The sequence below is a fragment of the Squalius cephalus genome, assembly GCF_949319135.1.
Source record: "Squalius cephalus genome assembly, chromosome: 18".
In the NCBI taxonomy this organism is placed as follows: Eukaryota; Metazoa; Chordata; class Actinopteri; order Cypriniformes; family Leuciscidae; genus Squalius; species Squalius cephalus.
This window is the reverse complement of record NC_137139.1, coordinates 21,293,065-21,312,508: the sequence shown is the minus strand read 5'-3', so window position 1 is coordinate 21,312,508 and position 19,444 is coordinate 21,293,065. Positions and strand designations below refer to the sequence as shown.

The following is a 19,444-nucleotide window of genomic DNA, read 5'->3' as shown; positions in this document are numbered from 1 at the left end:
TAAGGAACCATTTGATTGGAGGAAAATACTTCACGACCGAGTATAGTCCTTTATTATTGGCTGCTCTATCGCAGAGCAGTTTTTGTTGGCAGCAACTGTATATGCTCCAAAAAGTGTAACAAAATAAAAGCAGTCCAGCAATAAACAGAAGCAGGTGGACTCTAAAATAAATAATTTAATAATTTAATAATTGCAGGAGGTTTTACTGTTGATAAATTCATGCTTTGTTTTGTGCAAGAGATTGATCTTTTCCATAAAGCTGCCATGACTTGTACATCCTTCTCAATTTCTTCATATTTGGTTTGGGAAGATCCTGTGGGGATATTAAAAAATGAAACTATGAAAATGAAAATATTAGAAAAAAAACAACTTTTTTTTTTTTTTTTGCAGATTAGTTGAAACACACCTGTTGATCTTCTAAGTGGTGAAGATCTGCCAGAGGGACGATGGAAGGTCTTCCATGAGCACACTGGAAAGGAAGATGACAAGAGGAGAGCGAGCTCACCAGACTACAGCACTCGTCTTTACTCAAAATGTCATTGAATTTAATTGCTCCTGTTAAGATAAATAAATACATTTAATTAATATGCACAAGAATATTTGAAAATGCTAATTACCTACATGCTTAAAAATAGCTAACAAAAATGTACAATCGTTAAATGTACTCAAAGTGTACACAAAAATGTTTAGACACATTGTGGCTTCTTTTGTATAAATGGGAGAAGGGGGAGACAGTTTCGCTGTTATAACAGTTAATAAACAGAATAAATTTAAGTTGAACTTAATGGTGGATTTATAACACTAACCATGACACGCTTGTGAAGCGAGAACATTATGTACTGTCAGAGGCAGCGTTCCTCTCACTCTTCCTGTTGAGTGGAGAAGCTGCAATATGAGTCAAAAGAACAAAATATCAGAAATATATCCCATTCAAGCTCCAAAAACATCCCATTTGTAGTATTTTGTTTACAGTGCTGGCTGGGTAGTAACTGATTACATGTAATCTAGATTATATAATCAGATCCAAAAATTAAATACTTGTAATTAGAATATAATACATGTTAAAATACTCATAATCAGACTATAAATTGAGAGGCCATAAGGCATAAACAAATGAAATATTTCATTGTTTTCTTAGTTACTGTTTTGTTTTTTTGTTTTTTTTAGCTTTTCATCGATTTGATGAAACCCTCTGCAGTTCCTTCCCAAACCCTAGCTTGGAAGACCCTAACGTAATGTAATTTTAATTTTAATTTTAATCGTTTCATTTTGTTGTTATTTGTTAACAAAAAATGGAATCATTTTTCTTTCTCTTTGTAATTTTTATCAATATGGAACAAGATTATACTATTCAAGTCTAAAAGTAATCAAAAAGTAGTCAGATTATATAACTTAAAATGTGTAATGTATTAGATTACATTACTAACTACAATTTTTTGTACTTTATTTCACTAATAGACAACAATCTGTAAGCAAACTACCCAGCACTGCAAATCACGTATGGACATGCCAGCTCACCTCGATGTGTTCTCGCAGGTAGTCCTACAGAATAAAATATACAGTGTATGAGCCGAAATTGAGTTTAAAACAAAAAGAAAACAAAAACAAATAAGAACTGAGTCTGACCTCTGCAATGGTTTTAATTACTGACCGCCTTCCACGGCGGAGCTCTGTGCTTTCTTTCTCGATGAAACATGTGGGAAGTCTCTCCAAAAACACATTCAGTGACTCACTCTTTGGGAACCTTACATCTAAAGCAAGACCCCTTAGGAAGGCCTGACAAGACCTTCAAGAACAAAAGAGAGATTTATGGCATTTTGTTTTGGCAAAGGTGCAGAACTAATTGAACACACATGCATGTTTCAAAGAGAAGATGACGATGGAATCAGGAATGTTCAACAGCTCAAACAGCTGCACTGACCTCAGAAGTCTCAATTCCTCCTCAGTTACATTAATCTCCAAGGGTGGGGTTACACTTGAAGAACACAGCCTCTTTTTTCCAGGTGTGTCTGGGTCATCCTCATAGGAGTCTAAATCAAACAACAAGCAGTGTGGGAAAAATTCATTGAATCCTTATGCACCTCTTCTTTATTAGCATTTTAATGCTTTTACGTGAACTTTGTTTTGTTCTTATTCTTATAAGTTTGGGGTCGGTAAGATATTTAAATGTTTTCAAAGACTACATTTATTTGATTAAAAAAATACAATAACACGTTAATATTGTGAAATATCTGTTGAATCTCTGCTTTCTATTTTAATGTATTTTTAAAGCTGAATTTTCATCAGCATCATTACTACAGTCTTCAGTGTGACATGATCCTTCAGAAATCATTCTAACATGCTGATTTAGTGCTTAACCATTACATCATTACCATTTACCTGTTACCAACCCCTCCAGTCGAACTCTTTCATGGGCAGCATGTTGATCAACCAACACTAGAAGATTTCCTGCAGTAGAAGGCAAAGACAAATGTTTAGGACATCATCACACTATTCAATGCAATGATTTTCAGGCCATGGCACCTTCATTTGTACTGCTTTCAGACACATCCTGTTCTGTTGTATTTATCAAACAAGCAAGGAACTTCTTGTCCACTTGATTGATGACCTAAGGAAAAAAAAAAAAAATTATTTCTTTTTTTTAATCTTAGATTCATTTTCACCATTGTAAAGTGTCAGTTCCTCAGTGCACAAAAAGAGTTGATGTATAATACTTACTCTCATTGTGTGGATCATATTCTTGGTAAACCGGTAGGGGAAAAGAATATTGTGTATTTTTACAGCAAGACCCTCAGCTTGACCGCTGGTTACATCCACAGCAACCTTTTCAGAATAATTATTAGTGTGAGCCAAATTAATTAGAATTTTTTTTTTTTTTTTTTTTAAGTATTACATTAAAAATCCTAATTTATTAAACCAGTAGTCTTTATACCTCTGGAGGCCGTATGAACACCGGGTTACTCCATTTTGAGAATAAAGTCGACAATGAATCGGGACCTTGGGCATCCTCTTAAAAGAGTAAAAAGAAAAACAATTAGTTAATGTGTACTAAAAAGCTGATTTCAGTCCTGATGTCAATCTAGAGCTGTACCTCTGCTGTCTGTCCCTGAGTTAAGAGCTCTTTCTGCTCTGGGCTTGGGCAGAAAGGGAAGTACAATGTCTGTGTGAAATGGATAACACCTGTGCTCAAATCCTATGAGCAAAGACAAGCTGATTATAATATAAATATCTGTACATTAGTGATCCAAAAACGTCTCTCTGAATTTCTCCCACCTGTTCTTGAAATAACACTGACCGCCAAGTTAGTGACATCTGTGGTGCATGGCACTTGAGTCTCCTCCACAGGAGGAGAGTCATATTTGCTGAGCCCTGTAACTTGGTTTATGTAAACTAGCTTTCCTAAGCAACTGTCATAATGAGCCAGCCAGCTGCTGGACATTGGGATTGTTTCAACACTGTCATTTGTATTCTGACCTTCATTTCCTGTGTTGCTGCACAGAGGATCATGCTGAGAGGTTCCTCTGGCTTCATCAACACTGCTCACACTTCCCAAAAAGGAAGGCACATTCTTGTTGCAGAGGTGAGAGTCTTCTAAAATTGAGGAAGGTATTGTTGTGTCCTGCTCAATCAGAGCGAAGACTGGATTGTCTTTAGAAGAATCACAGACAAGTGAATCAACATTTCCAGAGGATCCAAATAATAAATTTTCTTTTTCTAATTCACAGGACTTTTCTTCAAAGTTTGAGTCTTGTACAACTGGAAAAGACAACGTTTCCATGGTAAGAAAGTCTGTATCTCTGCTGACCTCTCTGAATGCCATTTTATCATGTTTGAAGTAGGAACATTTGGCAGCCGGTGATATTTTTTCTCCCTCGTTCCATGGTGAAGATTCTGCATAACATTCAGAACTACATGGAGAATGAGCATCTGAAATGTTCCTCAATAAGGGCTTGTCTAAATCATCTAAGCACAAAGTAGATCCTACAAAGCAGTCATTCGATTTTCTAGAGGATTCTGGTTGTAAAAGGCTTGTTTTTTCTGTACTTGGTTGATCTTTTTCAGGATTCTTCCCAAACAACCTTTTGAACTTGTCAAGAGATCCTGTTTCAAAAGACAGAGATAATTTACGATATGGTGCAGCTCTGCAAGTCTTTGAGCTGGGACCATAAAAAACATGTTTGTCTTCTTCAATGCCATTTAATGGCAACTTTCTCTTTTTTGGAGACATTTTATTTGGGAAGCAGAATTGTTTTAAACTATCTTGTGCCCCTTTTACATCCAGAATTGAAATCTTGTGTTTTTTGCTTCCCATCACATTTATGTTGTTGTTGTTGTTAACAGTAACTGGCAAATCCTTATGGCTTATATTAGGATAAATTGCATTTTCATCTTCTTTGCGATTGTTATTCATTTCTGTAGTAACTGCAAATGTGGTCTGCAAATGCAAATCGCCACCCTGAAGAGCTTTTTCAGCATCTGATTCTTCACTGGAAATGGTTTCGGTGTTTATTGACACTTGCTCCCACATTTGACCACCAGAGACTTCCAAACCACTTGCATTATCCTTTTTCTCTGTCAGTGCGTCACACTTTTCACGCGTTTGCTCAGCACTGAGGTTTTGTTCTGCCACAGAAGTCTTTGCATTCCTCAATGGACTACTTGATGGACCATCACTGCCATTCATGGAAAACTCTGTCACCAGATTTTCCTTAGTAAGAAATGCTTTTACTCCTTCTTCAATGCAGATGAGTACATTATCCCAGTCTTTGAACTCTATCAGTGACTTGGCTGGTTCGAGGCATATGTCATACTCTGAGTAATGGCATTTGATATTTAAAACATAGACGCCATGGAGATCACATCCGCCTCTTTGTTTGGGGCTCGATGTTAACGAATATGCGGTTGGGCTGTTGTTTTGTCTCGCAGCACTGCTAACTCTCTTCAGAAGGCTGTTGAGTGTTTTATGAATACATGTCTTCAGAAGAAGCCTCCCATTTACAAATAGGAATTGCAAGCTGTTATTGTAATGTCCCTCACGACCAATATAACCAGTCATTTCGAACTGCTCATGGACGTAATTGACCTCTCCGAGCTTTTGGGCTCGATTCAAGCCATGAATCTGCACAAACCTGTAATAGGTACTGCTTGTTTTAGAGAGCTGCACCATCATGTGAGCCGAATTTTCTTTTTTCACTGTGAATGACACAGATGGGTGCATCAGAGATATGGCCTCCACTCTCTGACGGATGCGTTCGGTTTCTAAAACAGCATCCATTCTCTTTCTTCGGACTGGCATGTTGTGGAAGAGATTGTAGACGGACACGGTCGTCCCTGCGGAGGGACGAACAGTTTGAGCTTCTAAAACATCCGATGCATTTGTTTCATTAAAGGTTTTAACGTATGTTTTCACCGACAGCTTAGTCCTAGATGACATTTCAACCATTTCTGCAAGGGAAACAATACTGGAAATCGCTTCCCCTCTGAACCCATAAAATCGGAGATTATCCAGATCCTCCAGCGAGCTGCATTTGCTTGTGTTGTATCGCAATCCCACTCTCTCCATGTCCTCCCGGCACATCCCTGAGCCATTGTCGATCACCTGCAGCTTGCAGGCTTCTATGTCTATTTTGACAGCCACACATGTTGCTCCAGCATCAATGCTGTTTAACAGGAGCTCCTCCAAACATTGCTGCAATGAGAAAATAGCAACACCAGAGCGCAGCTGTGCTTGAACATCTTGGGGCAAACTCTTGATCATTCTAAAAAACATAAATGTTAAAATACTTTAATGCACAGAGATGAAAAAGTCAAATTAAACATTAATCAAAAATGTAAATAGCGACGCACATAAGAGAAGTATAATTATCTTTTCATTTGAAATAATAATTAAACTAATACACGTCTATACCTCTTCGGTGGGTTGTGAGATGTTATTTGTGACTGAACAAGCAGAAAACAAGCCGTCTGTCAGTTTTGTCAGATTTGACGGTTGCCATGTAACAACATGTCGTAAAGATGCATTTAGGTCCTAAAAAATGACGGTTTCCTTAGCCACTCAATTCAATACGGTGTTTCTACAACTTATGATAAAAAATAACGTTTGCATGGCATTTCATTCGTTAACCCGTTTAAGTTGTACAATCATTATTTCTGTTGTGGGTTCGATCTACTTTCACTCACAACAACGTGAATTGCAGCGGATTGAGCGGAAATGACGTCAAGGATAAGCAGCAGCGTGAAGCAAGCCACCGCAGAGCAGGCAATATACTAGTGCAGATGTCATGAATAAGAATAAATCTAGTACCAAAGTTATTTTTTGTTTTTGCAGAACCGTATTTTTGATAAATAGGTCTACTTTGATTATATTTCATCAGAGAAGATTTATCGATAAATAAATCTAAAAAACAAAATGAAATAAAAATATAATATAATATGTAGCCTAGTTAAAATCAAGTTATTTTTGATAAATATGTCTACTTTGATTATATGTCATCAGAGAAGATTTATCGATAAATAAATCTAAACAACAAAATGAAATAAAAATATAATATCATACTATTTAATGTAGCATAGTTCAAAATCAAGTTGCATGTAGGCTATATTAATAATTATAATCATCAATGTTTAGCTATCATGCTTTTAACTCAATGAGACTGAGCAAGTGACAGAATAGAAATAAGAAAGTTTTTCCACTAAGAAAGTCTCTAACATCTAGTGTATTGTTATTGTTTATTGTTATATTTTCTAATGAAACTCGAAAAAACAATACACTCAGTGAACATTATAGGGCAAATAAATAATATAAATCGATGTGATAATTAAGCTTGTTTTATGCTTGTTATGAGGTTTATGAGGAAGAAAACTAGAAAACTAATTTCTTTATCCATTTCAGTCTACATTGTGTCAGCTTACTGAGAGAGAGAGAGAGAGAGAGAGAGAGAGAGAGAGAGAGAGAGAGAGAGAGAGAGAGAGAGAGAGAGAGAGAGAGAGAGAGTTTGATGGTGGTCAGCAGTAAATCTTTACTGTGCTGCTCTCCAGGGTGCTGAAATGCGTTGCTGCTGAATGTGGGGGACATAGTGGCATGTTCTCGGTGACCTTCACAGATAAAGATGTGTCATCATTTATCAGTATATTATGAATTGGTATGATTTATAGTGAAAACAAAAAATACCGGCAAGTTTTGCAAGAAAAGCTTATTGAAAACGTCACTGATGCATTTTCCCATTGGTTGCGTTTTGGTTATCATTCTGCATTACTGCGCGCTCTGGAAAGAGATTGAAGTGCATCAATAGGAAATTGAGTTAAGACTTAAAGCCTGAATTCCTGCCAAGTCAGTCAGTGTTTTGTATCTTCGGTCAAGGTCCTTTCACATGTGTTAGTTAACGTGCAAAGCTTCGGGAACATGAGGTGGGAAATAGAAGCTGAACAATCCTATGAGCTAAAAGAAATGGCGCAATATGAACTGCAGAGCGCGTGAGGGGGCGTGAGGATGTGTTGGTAAAAAACTACACGCTCCTTGGGGGATAGCTGTCCTATATAATGTAGTGCATTTCATTAATTGAAAAAGATCAGCCATGTTTTTACGGGAAAAGTGAATTAGTCAAGACTCTTCTACCACTCCCCACCCAAACCCCCTCTCTGTCTCTCCCCCACCCCTCTCACGCGCACAACGCTCACGCACCGCCACGAGATAAAGAAGAAACGCTCCTGGCTGCTGTGGATCAAACAGCAAGATTTAAAACTGTGCTGGCACATTCTGCATATAAACCCAAATGGATATTAAGAAAGAAGGATGTGGTCGTATGGTGGCTTGAAGAAGCCTACTTTATCAACAGAAACCTACAGTGTGTGGCAAGCCATTTTAACACTTATTCCTTATACTATCTTTCTGTGATTCCGATTTTAGCTATTCACTTTCCTATTATAAACTACAGTTATTATTGCTGATACCTATTCCAGTTCAAGTAGGCCTAATATTTATTTATTAGCGATTTATTTTTCAGTTCCATGCAACCAAATATAGCTGACACAAATTTATGAAACACTATTATATTTTTATTTGAATTGTTATTCATTCAATTTTTAATCTTGTAAGATTTTTAGGTTGAACTAAACTAGCCATATTTTATAATATAGCCAATATTTTGTCATAGATAGGCCTAACTGTGTGTACATATATTATGGTTTCATATATTATTTTCAACATTGATAATTATAAGAAATGTTTCTTGAGCACCTAATCAGCATATTAGAATGATTTCTGAAGGATCATGTGACATTGAAGACTGGAGTAATGATGATGAAAACTCTTTACCATCACAAGAATAGCCACATTTTAAAATAGGCTATTAATACGGTGACCAAGAGAGTTCATGGTGCTGCAGCTGAAGAAAACACATGCAAATAGAAAAACACCCGCAAATTAAGAAAACTTCTTCATCAGTTTTACAACACATGTGTGCTCCAAATACTCACAACACAATCAAATACAGAAACGCGCTGCAAAAGTTTACAATACAACCAAATACAGAAACAAGATGCAAATAGAACAGCGGTAACACACCGGACATGTTTCCAGGGGACCCCAATAAGTGACGAACCCAGCTGGGAGTGCTTATAAAGTATACTTTTTCATTTTATGTATTATTTCATTTTCAAACTTTTTTTGTGTGTGCAAAACATAGATGACATGTCAATGACATATAACTTTGAATACAATATGTTCAATGTCGTCAGAATACAAATGAGAAAAGAAGAATTAACAATGAGCTGAAAACTAAAAAAAAAAAAGAGAGAGAGAGAAAGAACATGAGGGTAAGATTTTAATCTATCCATCAGTTACACAAATTTTGTCATGTTATGTTTAAATAAGTTTAATAAGAAATGTTAGGTAATGCAGGGTCCAAAGATAAGATGGCAAGTTTTAAAGTTGAGACACTCACACACAGATAAAGCATATTTTAAAAACTTTTTTGTATAAAATGTATATTTATTTGCAACAGTTATGTTAACAGCAATAATAAGACATTTCTGTTGAACAGCTATCTGATGGACACCGCGCTGCATTGTCATGGGAACATCCCAGGTGAAAATAATGAGGAAATGACGTCTTTCGTTGCTCCCTTCGCCAAGTGCGTTCCAAACGACTACATAATGGCACAATAGAGCCCACTCCAAAGTCCCCACTTCAAGGACTCTGCCCTTCGAAGGGAGTAGGGCATGCTTGCTCACGAGCAATAACAATAATCTTGTCCCAGCCGGGTTCGTCACTTATTGGGGTCCCCTGGAAACATGTCCTTTGTGTTCTTTTCTATTTGCAGCGCATTTCTGTATTTGGTTGTGTTGTGACTGAGTATTTGGAGCACATGTGTTGTAAAACTGATGAAGATGTTTTCTTAATTTGTGGGTGTTTTTCTATTTGCATGTGTTTTCTTCAGTAGCAGCGCGTTTTTATATTCAGAGATTTGTTAATGTACTTTGTTTGTTTGTGTTGTTGAAGCATAATAAAAAAAAAAAAAAATTTAAAGTTGCAGTGCGTTGTTGAGCTCTCTCGGTCACCGTATAATAATATTTTACAACGTTTACTGTGTTTAACTTTAACTTGTGTTTTTGATTAAATAGGTGTATAGCATGAAAGACTTCTTTCAAAAACATAAAAAAATCTTGTGTGTGTGTGTGTGTGTGTGTGTGTGTGTGTGTGTGTGTGTGTGTGTGTGTGTGTGTGTGTGTGTGTGAATAAGAATTTTAAAAATGCAAGTGGCGACTAGTTATTTATTAAGGTAGCCTATAAATGTTAAAGCGGCTTGCCACCTGTACAGTGGCAAGATCGCAGCAGATATGTAAAGCCGACCACACATTTCTTCAAATAAAGCCTTGACGACGTATCTCAGGTCTACTAGATGTCAACTGCTAGACAGATATATCAGAGAACTAGCTGACCCAGGCATTGCTCGTTTTCGCAAGACATTTCCAGCGGCGTCGGAGCGCAAAGGAGGAGAGAGGCAGCAGCATCAGTAATCAGACTAAAGGACTCTCTACCTCCTCAGCTCCCTCCCAACCGCACGGCTAAGGCGGATTCAACTGCAGCACTGGGGGAACGTATCGCTGGATGTGGGTGAAGACTGTGTGAATGCGCGTGTGGGATAGCGAGATCTGCTCATCCTAACCCTATGCGCCTTAAGAACGCTTCCCAATCTGGCGGGTTCAGGACCGAGGCAGGTGTAGCGGCGAGGGCGCATCCATGAGCGTCTTCTCCCGGGACGGCATGTTTTTAGTTTAACCGGATTTGTTGAACAGACTGGGGAAGAGGAAAGGCGAGTTCGGAAGTTTTGATGCATATGATCACAACCACCATGATTTTTATGATTCTCGGTGCTTCAGTTGTCATGGTAAGACCTTTAGTCTGTCTAAGCACTTCATAATTGTGAATTTCTGTCATTTGTTAAGTGAAATCGGGGCTTAATGAGAGCGTGGACCGCTGAAAGTCCATTTCAAAATCTCATTAAGACAGCACAACCGTACTTGTGTGTATTACTGGCTGATGTGGAAATGTAATGTGTATTTTCCCCTGCAGTGGTCACAGTACCAGGTCATGTAGCGGTTGCTGTGTTCCAATACTGCTTGTCATGTCCCGGTTGACTCGAATGGTTCTTTGCAGGCGATAGCGTGTTTAATGGACATGAACGCACTCCTGGACCGCTTTCACAACTACATCTTACCGCATTTACGAGGGGAAGACCGCGTCTGTCATTGCAACTGTGGAAGGTAAAAAACAACCCAAACGTTAATAACGAATTGCATTCTAGCACGAGATCCAGAAATTGACAGGTTTCCCATCTATTACTAACAGCTCAAAGGCCTAAGCCATTCCCCAGCCCCCGAAAAACAGTCTTTTCCATTTCATCTCATTTATCCAAATGGATATTGTCACATTAAGGCCGTATATGTGTATTCGTGGGGTTTGTGTCATAATTTGGGCGTAATTCGAATGGTTTATTGATACTGAGCAGATGCTGTTGCTTTGCGTCGGTGTTTCAGTATGAGAATTCTCCTTGATTTTTCTGCTTGTATTTTTTTTTTTTTTTTTTTCCTTTCTGCGTATCAAGGTGTGCTTTTTCTCCAAGCACAGCCAGAGATGTTGTTCTTTTGGGCTCGTGTGTTGGCCACACAATTACGTTAGTATTATTGAAATAGAAATGTGATCTCAATGCAGAAGGATACAGAAGGTAGGCTAGTATATGATATAATGCAGTTTTGTGATGTTTAGTGTACAAAAATTGTAATATTTTATTTACATACAGTCTATATTTTATATATTCATACAATACTAATATACACCATGTATTTATTTATTTGTTTATTTATTTACATAGGCTACACATAATCTATTTTGTATTTTATTTAGACCTACAAGGCTAATATACCCCATGTTTTTGTTTTTTTTTCTATTTCTTTTTTATATTGAATAGTACTGAAGCTTGACTTTTGGAGAACAGTTTCTGTTCAAGCTACATCTGTTGATTATAAGTTGTTGATGTAAAAACATCTGAGGGTAGTAAATTAGGTCAGATCATAATTGTTCTCAATAGATGTACATGATTTAACACCTTAAAACTGTTGGTGGAGATCTGTTATTTATCTTTCCAAACATAGAGTATTCTGTTAGGACCAAGAGCATTATAAATGGGTCATGGTCACTGAAAACCTGCTGTCCTTGATATTTGCAGAAACAAGGCATAAAACTTTTTTCATACATGAAACGTAAAAACAATTTATAGATAAACAGAGATAACGCATTGTCATGATTTGTGTTGTCATTAATAGACATTCTCTGTGCATCAGTGTCAATCTGCTCATAAAGTCTTTTGACATCTGCATATCTGTATATTTCTGCCTATCAAATGTCAAACTTCATTCACATTACATGAATCAATATCTGTATGACTAAATGTTGCCACTGTTATAGTTGTTTCCTCTTAACTCTAAAAAATGAGAGTTCAAACTAATTATTGGACATTTTTAAACTCACGTGCAACATAGTAAAACAAACATAAGTACATTTATTTGACTTTTGAGGCATTATGTTGCTAAGGATCAAGGTTGCATGTAAGTTACATCCAAACTTAAACTTATGCATGAATTAGTACTACACAACAAGAAATCAGCTATCATGTGTCATTTTTATGTTACGAAACCAGATGAAGTTACCCGTATAAGTCTTTTTAACCCTTATCTAAGACACTTGCTTATAATTCTGTTGAATTATAAAATGAAACTAAGTATTTTCCCATAGACCTCCACAAATGCAACACACACACACAAAAACTGCATTATTTGTAACAGCTGTGTGCCAAACCATATGTTTAATGCATGTGTTCCAAGACAACAAGCCCAGCTTGACTGAGCTCAGTTGGATCCACAAGTAATATCAGTATAGAAAACACATTTTTTCCCACCCTGCTGAGAGAGTTATTAAAGCAATCTTTTGTGTAATAATATGTCCTCACTGTATCTCCTCATTTATTGTTTTCCTTTCTTATTCTTTCATGTCAGTTTGAATGTAAACCTCTAAACAGAGTTTTCCCCTCTCTGCCTTAGGCATCATGTTCACTACGTAATTCCATATGATGGAGACCATTCGCTCGTGGACTCGTCTGAGAATTACTTTGTGAGTGACAGTGTGACCAAACAGGAGATGGACCTCATGCTGGGGCTGTTGCTGGGCTTCTGTATCAGCTGGCTGTTGTTGTGGCTGGATGGAGCTTTGCACTGTGCTGTGAGGGCCTGGAGAGCCAGTCGCTATTATGGTGAGTGGGAAGAACATTGTAACCAAGAGTGTATGGAGAGCATACATGTGGATAGATGTAAAGGACAAAGGATATGCTTGTAGGATCTATGCAGACCAAGATTTGGTTACTGAAAATTTAAATAGAGCTTCTAAAGAGTAAGTGAGTGTTCATGCATTTCTTTTTATGCATCAGAATCATGTTTTCTTCCCTTACGTGACAATTTATTTAATGTTATGAAGAGACATTTTTACAATAATGCTTTTTGTTTATTTGTTGCCCTTATGTTTTGTTAAGCGTGATAATTGAACGTGGTTGAGTGTTATTTCCTTGCTCAAATGCCATGTATATGTGCTAGATTTAAATGGATGTATTCAGGTTCTAAAACTGCATCTCAAAAACAAAAAAATTGACGTCAAACACTTTACTGTGAAGAACAAGTGCCTTAAATGTTAGTGACGACATGAACACAGCTTGTGCTCATACAGCTAATAAAGTACATTAGCTGTGTCTCAAAGAGTAAAATACTAAAATTAAAACAATGAGAGTAAAATCTGTAAATATATAAATGTTTTTTTTTTATGTTTTTTTTTTATAATATACAGTACCAGATCAGCTAATCTCACTAAGTGATTTGCAGTTGGTGTGTTAGAGTGATACTATACATGGATTTGTATGGGAGTAAATCCTTATAAATTTCTAAATCCTTTTTTAAAATGTGTCCCACTGTATTGGTTTTATGTTAATAAACATGTCTTTTTCCAAACACTCCCAAAATTCAATTTTCTGTCCCCAAACATTTACACACCTACATTTTTCATTTTCATCAGCTGTCAGCGCTCTCCTTCTGCCCTGTTATTATCACACCCAGTAATGAATGTATTAAGATGAAGACTGTGGCTGCAGAAATTAACAGCAGGATTTCACTCAATGTAACTGAATCACTGGCAATGCAGCAGTTGTTTATAACAGTTGTCTGTGGTCTTTTGAGAGTAAAGAGGTACATAAGCTGTGGTAGAATATGTAAATAGTGCTTTAAAATGGAATGCTTTTAGTTTTAATTTGATTAGTGTTCATCGGATGAACTTATTGGAGGATAGTTATTGGGGTCCAAGGAGAGTGATATATAAAAAAAGCTTTGAAATATATATATATATATATATATATATATATATATATATATATATAGAGAGAGAGAGAGAGAGAGAGAGAGAGAGAGAGAGAACACACCGTTATTACAATTATTATTAATTATTATTATTATTACAATTATTATATATTTATACAGTCAAGTCCTGTCTGAGTGAATACAAAATATTCACATACAATTCATATCAAATACACATCAAATCAAAAATCAATACACATTCAAATCAAATCATTTTAAAAATGTACAAACTGTAAACTCTCATTAATAATTTCACACAGAGCCCCCTTATAACACCAAATCAATTCAAAAGACATAAGATCCCCCATTGCTTTATAATAACAAAAGTCAATAAATATTCTGGATTTCACTCGGTTAAGAAACACAATTTGTAAATTGCTACTTGAATGTTGTTCAATTATTTTTTTTCCTAGTATCATAATTTGCCTTTTTTTTGCTTGGCCTAATATGAAATTCAGCAACTGGCAACAAAATCGATGTCTCCTGGTGTATTCAAAACCGCAATAAGCATTTCCAATGATAAAAAGAGAGATAGGGATTATAAAGTGGCCACTGCTAACAAGGGCTTGTTAATAAAATAAATAAATAATAAATATGAGGATTCCAGAGCGCTGTGTACAAAATATTATTACAGTTCACCCAAAAAAATAATAATTCTGTTCATTTACTCACCCTCGTGTCATTCCAAACCCATAGGAGTTTGGTTGATCTTTGAAACACAAATTATCTATCTGTGTTTATATGTGAACAAAAGCCTATATTAAAACTGTTCATCATATAAAGCGATCGTATCTCTTTACAAGACTTGGATTAAACCGCTCAATTCATATGGACTCATTTTATGACGTCTTTACTACCCTTTTGGATCTTCTAAGTTTTGGTTACAATGACTTTCATTGGAGGGACAGAAACCTCTCTGTTTTCATTACAAATATCTTAATTTGTGTTTCAGAGGTTAACCAAAGTCTTATGGGTTTGCAGCGACATGAGGGTGAGTAAATGATGACAGAATTTTTAATTTTGGGTGAACTATCCTTTTAATTCAGCCCACAAAGAAAAAATATTTTCTGACTTTGATAAAGTTTTTTTTTTTTGGTAGCACAAACACAAAATGGTATCATGATATGACCTACTGAAAAAATACTGGGGATGCCCCTCTAGTAAAGCACACCACAGCTGTGAAATTGTGACGTTGATGGCAGGTCAGCATCATTTAGCCTCACCAAGATAGGGAGTGAAGGTGAGGTTGATGGAAAGGAAGGTGGGAGAGAGATGCTGTCATGCCCCCACCCCCACCAGCACACACACACACACACACACACAGAGAGAGAGATTTGCACCCTTGCACTGTGCGAGTGCTATAAATAGACAAAGAGCAGCTGGAAAGAGAAGGCAAGTTGGTGAGACGTGTAAGCGTGCAGTCATACTCACACACACACATAAAACATATACAATGCACTGAAGCACATACCTTGAATCTTTGAATGTTTGCTGTTATTCTTTACCCCCTAATCAGTTTCGGCTCAGGAGTGATATATCTGCTAATTTATTTATATTGTAATAATGTATAAATAATATTTTATATATTTAGCTTTTTTATTTAAAAAAATATATATATTTTTCACATTTTAATAATAATTTTCTGGTCAGATCAGGATATATCTAAGAACTGATTTATATTGTAATAATGAAATATTTGAAATGTTTACTTTTTCATATATTTAAATTATGAATATGTATACATATTTTAATAATAAAATATTTTATATATTTAGCTATATATATATATTACAATAATTTTCTTTTCAGACAAGAAGTAATATATATGATAACTGATTTATATTGTCATAATAAATGTATATATTTTTATTTTCATACATTTTACAATATGTACTTAATATGTGTATATATATATATATATATATATATATATATATTAATAATACAATATTTTAGAAAATATTTATCTTTTTTTTCGATTTGAATAAAAATGCTATTAATAAAAGTGCTTTTTATGAAAAACATACCTCTTTCTTTTGTTTAAACACAAGAACTTTGCCTATAACTGCATTAATATCCAGCCCTTCATTGAACTCTTCTTCCTTTCTTTTGATCCAGCTTTAAGACTTAAAAAAAAACCTTATTCACCGCCTTCCTCTGAATACCCTTCACGACAGTCCTTGTGGATGGCATACCCATGGAATGCTATAAATAACCCCCCGCTCCCCCATCGCCTCCCTTTCACACACACTGACACACTTCCAACAGGGCTAGTTGTGAGGGGCGGGGCTGTCTGAGGAACTCTCTGTGGTTTCGTTATACCTCCACCCCAGCCTCCATGTCTGGACCCACATGCTGTTTCCATTAACACGTTGTGTAGACATGCTGGTTCATTGTAAGATGTACATTTTCTTTTTTCCTTTTCTCATTAGCTTAGCCATTAAGAATGTATAGAACGCCACAGTTTGACAGATGCTAATGCGTTATTCTCTGTGCCGCTCACAGATACCCCTTCCTGGTCGTGGTTGCCACAGTTCTGCAACCTTCGGGACCTCCGTAGACGCGCACAGCTTCGGCAACTGGAGGATTCCAGCGGAAACATGGTGCACATCAAGCAGAAGCTCTATCACAATGGTCATCCCAGCCCCCGTCACCTCTGACTTTAACAGCAGTTTTCCCAAAACTGCTCCATACCAGCTGCTGCCTCAGAGACCCACTTTAATTGTTCCACTACATCTTTTAGACCTTCAAGAACCACTCAAGTATTTGCCAAAAGAAGAAAGAAGATTATCGTTGCCAATATGCTGATCTGTTTCCACGTTCGCCACATTTGGCGAATGGTTTAGAAAGGGTTTTTTTCTGTACAGGCATTTTATTTTCAATTGCTGATTCTAGGCATGCACTTTTAGAATGGGGGAGGATGCAAGAAATGGTTTTATGAGACAATGGGAGTCAATTCATGTTTATTCCTTGCTTTCCCTTCCACCTTTTTTAGCTTTTTCATCAGGATATGACTTTTTGGGAGGGGGGTGATAAGCGGTTGGGGTGGGAGGGCGCAGGTCATGGTTTTGTGATGGTATAGTTAGAGATTAATGATCATGTAAATAGTTATACATATTGTTTTATGGGATTTAAATGGACACGGGAGTAGGAGGTAACTAAAAAAAAAGAGGGAAAAACATAAAGAGGAAAGAATTTTGAATGCAGATGTGATATGTGAACTTTTTGGATGGATGAAAAAGAGATCACTCTAAAAAAAATGATTGGTTAGCTTTGTTACTACGTGAAATAAATGAATGTATTAATTTTATCTGTAAATAAAGGAGAGTGCAGGAAGGTTGAAATGAGCGGTCAGGGCTCTTTTTGCTGTTTTGAACGTTATCTGTCATATGTGAGAGAGCCGCTAGCACTTTCCTTGTCTTCCCTACACTGTGTCCAATAGCCCTTCCAGGTCTGCGTTTAAACTACTCCATACTCAAACAAGAACAACCAGCCTGCCAGCACAGAGAGTCCTGACCCAATTTTCTCTTCCTCTTTATGTCCAGACATTGCTGTTGTGAAGATAAAATGTCTGTTTTATTAAAAGTGCCATTGAAGCACAACAGTGACCCCTAGTTTTGGGATGTGTCATTTCTCAACGACTGAAGGTGGACAATCGCATAACACCCATGCTTGCTGAGGGGAAACGTACACAGTCCTACTAACTGTTCCATACTCATAAAAAAATAGGGTAACACTTTACAATAAGGTTCATTAGTTAACTACCTTTGCTAACGTGAACTAAGAATGAACAATACTTCTACATCATTTATAAATCTTAGTTAATATTAATTTCAACATTTACTAATACATTATTAAAATCAAAGGTTGTATTTGTTAACATTAATTAATGCACTGTGAACTAACATGAACAAACAATGAACAGCTGTTTTCATTAACTAACATTAACAAAGATTAACAAATACAGTAACAAATGTGTTGATCATGCTTAGTTCATGTTAGTTAATACATTAACTAATGTTAACTAATGAACCTTATTGTAAAGTGTTACCAAAAATAGAATGTCAAATGAAAGATTGAAGGCAACCAAAACCTGTGGTAGCATGAATGAAACTCGAGAGAACTGCTGAGTTTGATAGAGATCTAATGCTATATTGGTGTAAAAAAGATGAGGAAGTAATAGATAGACTTTTAAGAACAACTTATATAAATTTAGGCTAAAAATCAAAACCAAACACCATATAGGCTACTAAAAATCAAGAATAAACACCATCTGAATCCTAAAGAAAACAAATATAGGCCTACAGTACATGTACACCAGTCAAAGGTTTGGAATAATTAAGATTTATATATATATATATAATGCTCACCAAGGCTGCATTTACTTGATCAAACATGAAGTAAAACAGTAATATTGTGAAATATTATTATCTGTGTCACATGATCCTTCACAAATCATTGTAACATAGCCTACTTATTTGGTGCTTAAGAAACATTTCTTATTATTATCAATAAAAAATGTTTTTGCTGCTTAATATTTTTGTGGAAACCAGGCAACTATTTGAGGTAAGATAAAAAAGGAAGAAAGAAATACTTTTATTCATCAAAGATGCATTAAATTAAACAAAAATGACAATAAAGACATTTACAATGTTACAAAAAATATATATTTTAAATAAATGTTGTTCTTTTTAACTTTTCATTAATCAAAGGATGTACCACAAAAATATTCAGCAGGGACACATTGCATTTTAAATATTTAAAAATTGAAAACAGTTATTTTAAATTTTAGTAATATTTCATAATATAAAAAAGAATAATTTTAAATAACCCCACAAAGATGGCAATATCCGAAATCCTTGTCCTTGTGGGGGCATTTTTGTTTGGCCCCCATGAGGAAAACAGCATATAAATCATACAGAATGATTTGAGTTTTTTTATTATTATTATTGTAAAACTACAGAAAGTTTTCTGTGATGGGTATAGGTGTAGGGGATAGAATATACAATTTGTACAGTATAAAAATCATTATGTCTATGGAAGGTCCCCATAAAACATGAAAATCCAACAGTGTGTGTGTGTGTGTGTGCGCGCGTGCGTGTGTGCGCGTGCATGTGTGTTCCATTGTGAAATTAAATATCTGAATTGTTTAACTTAATTGAGAGCAATATTTAAATCACAGATTTAAATAAAATCCTTCTGTCTCATAAGGTCAAAGGGATTTGTTAAAAGCTCTTCTGGCAGAAGTGGGACTCGCTTGACAGATAACTACTCCACTTGAGGCCCGAATAAGATTGCTTTTGATCCAGGAGTCACTGCAGATCTCTGGGTGGAAATGAGACAAGGCCGATGAACACCATCCCAGTTTTACCTTGAAGGGATGTTTAAATGCTTCTTCAACCGTAATTCTTGATGTCTCTCGTACAAACAAGGAAAATCCCACTCAAGATCCATTCACATCCTGGGAACTACATAAACATATATAAATACA

General features: G+C 36.0%; 2 protein-coding genes across 6 annotated transcripts; one reads left to right on the top strand and one right to left on the bottom strand.

Moving 5' to 3' along the window:
* Positions 1–17: 17 nt before the first annotated feature.
* Positions 18–6,198, bottom strand: mlh3 (mutL homolog 3 (E. coli)). 2 transcript variants are annotated; one of them, XM_079849047.1, is made up of 13 exons: positions 5,909–6,198; positions 3,274–5,759; positions 3,092–3,193; positions 2,933–3,009; positions 2,719–2,823; positions 2,524–2,608; positions 2,380–2,448; positions 1,922–2,030; positions 1,627–1,786; positions 1,519–1,542; positions 807–885; positions 407–555; positions 18–313 (listed from the first exon to the last, which is right to left on the bottom strand). In XM_079849047.1, the coding sequence occupies exons 2-13, from the start codon at positions 5,756–5,758 to the stop codon at positions 218–220; spliced, it is 3,540 nt and encodes a 1,179-aa protein (XP_079705173.1). In that variant the 5' UTR covers position 5,759; positions 5,909–6,198; the 3' UTR covers positions 18–217. The 2 variants fall into 2 exon arrangements, with proteins under 2 accessions (XP_079705173.1, XP_079705174.1); XM_079849048.1 differs by lacking the exon at positions 3,092–3,193 and having other exon boundaries at positions 3,475–5,759.
* Positions 6,199–9,798: 3,600 nt separating this feature from the next.
* On the top strand, positions 9,799–17,566 carry tmem240a (transmembrane protein 240a). 4 transcript variants are annotated; one of them, XM_079849549.1, is made up of 5 exons: positions 9,799–10,388; positions 10,658–10,764; positions 12,598–12,806; positions 14,906–14,944; positions 16,459–17,560. In XM_079849549.1, exons 1-5 carry the CDS (start codon positions 10,332–10,334, stop codon positions 16,611–16,613), a joined length of 567 nt encoding a protein of 188 aa, XP_079705675.1. In that variant the 5' UTR covers positions 9,799–10,331; the 3' UTR covers positions 16,614–17,560. The 4 variants fall into 4 exon arrangements, with proteins under 4 accessions (XP_079705675.1, XP_079705676.1, XP_079705678.1 ...); XM_079849551.1 differs by having other exon boundaries at positions 10,093–10,388; positions 10,574–10,764; XM_079849550.1 differs by lacking the exon at positions 14,906–14,944 and having other exon boundaries at positions 16,459–17,566.
* Positions 17,567–19,444: the final 1,878 nt, after the last annotated feature.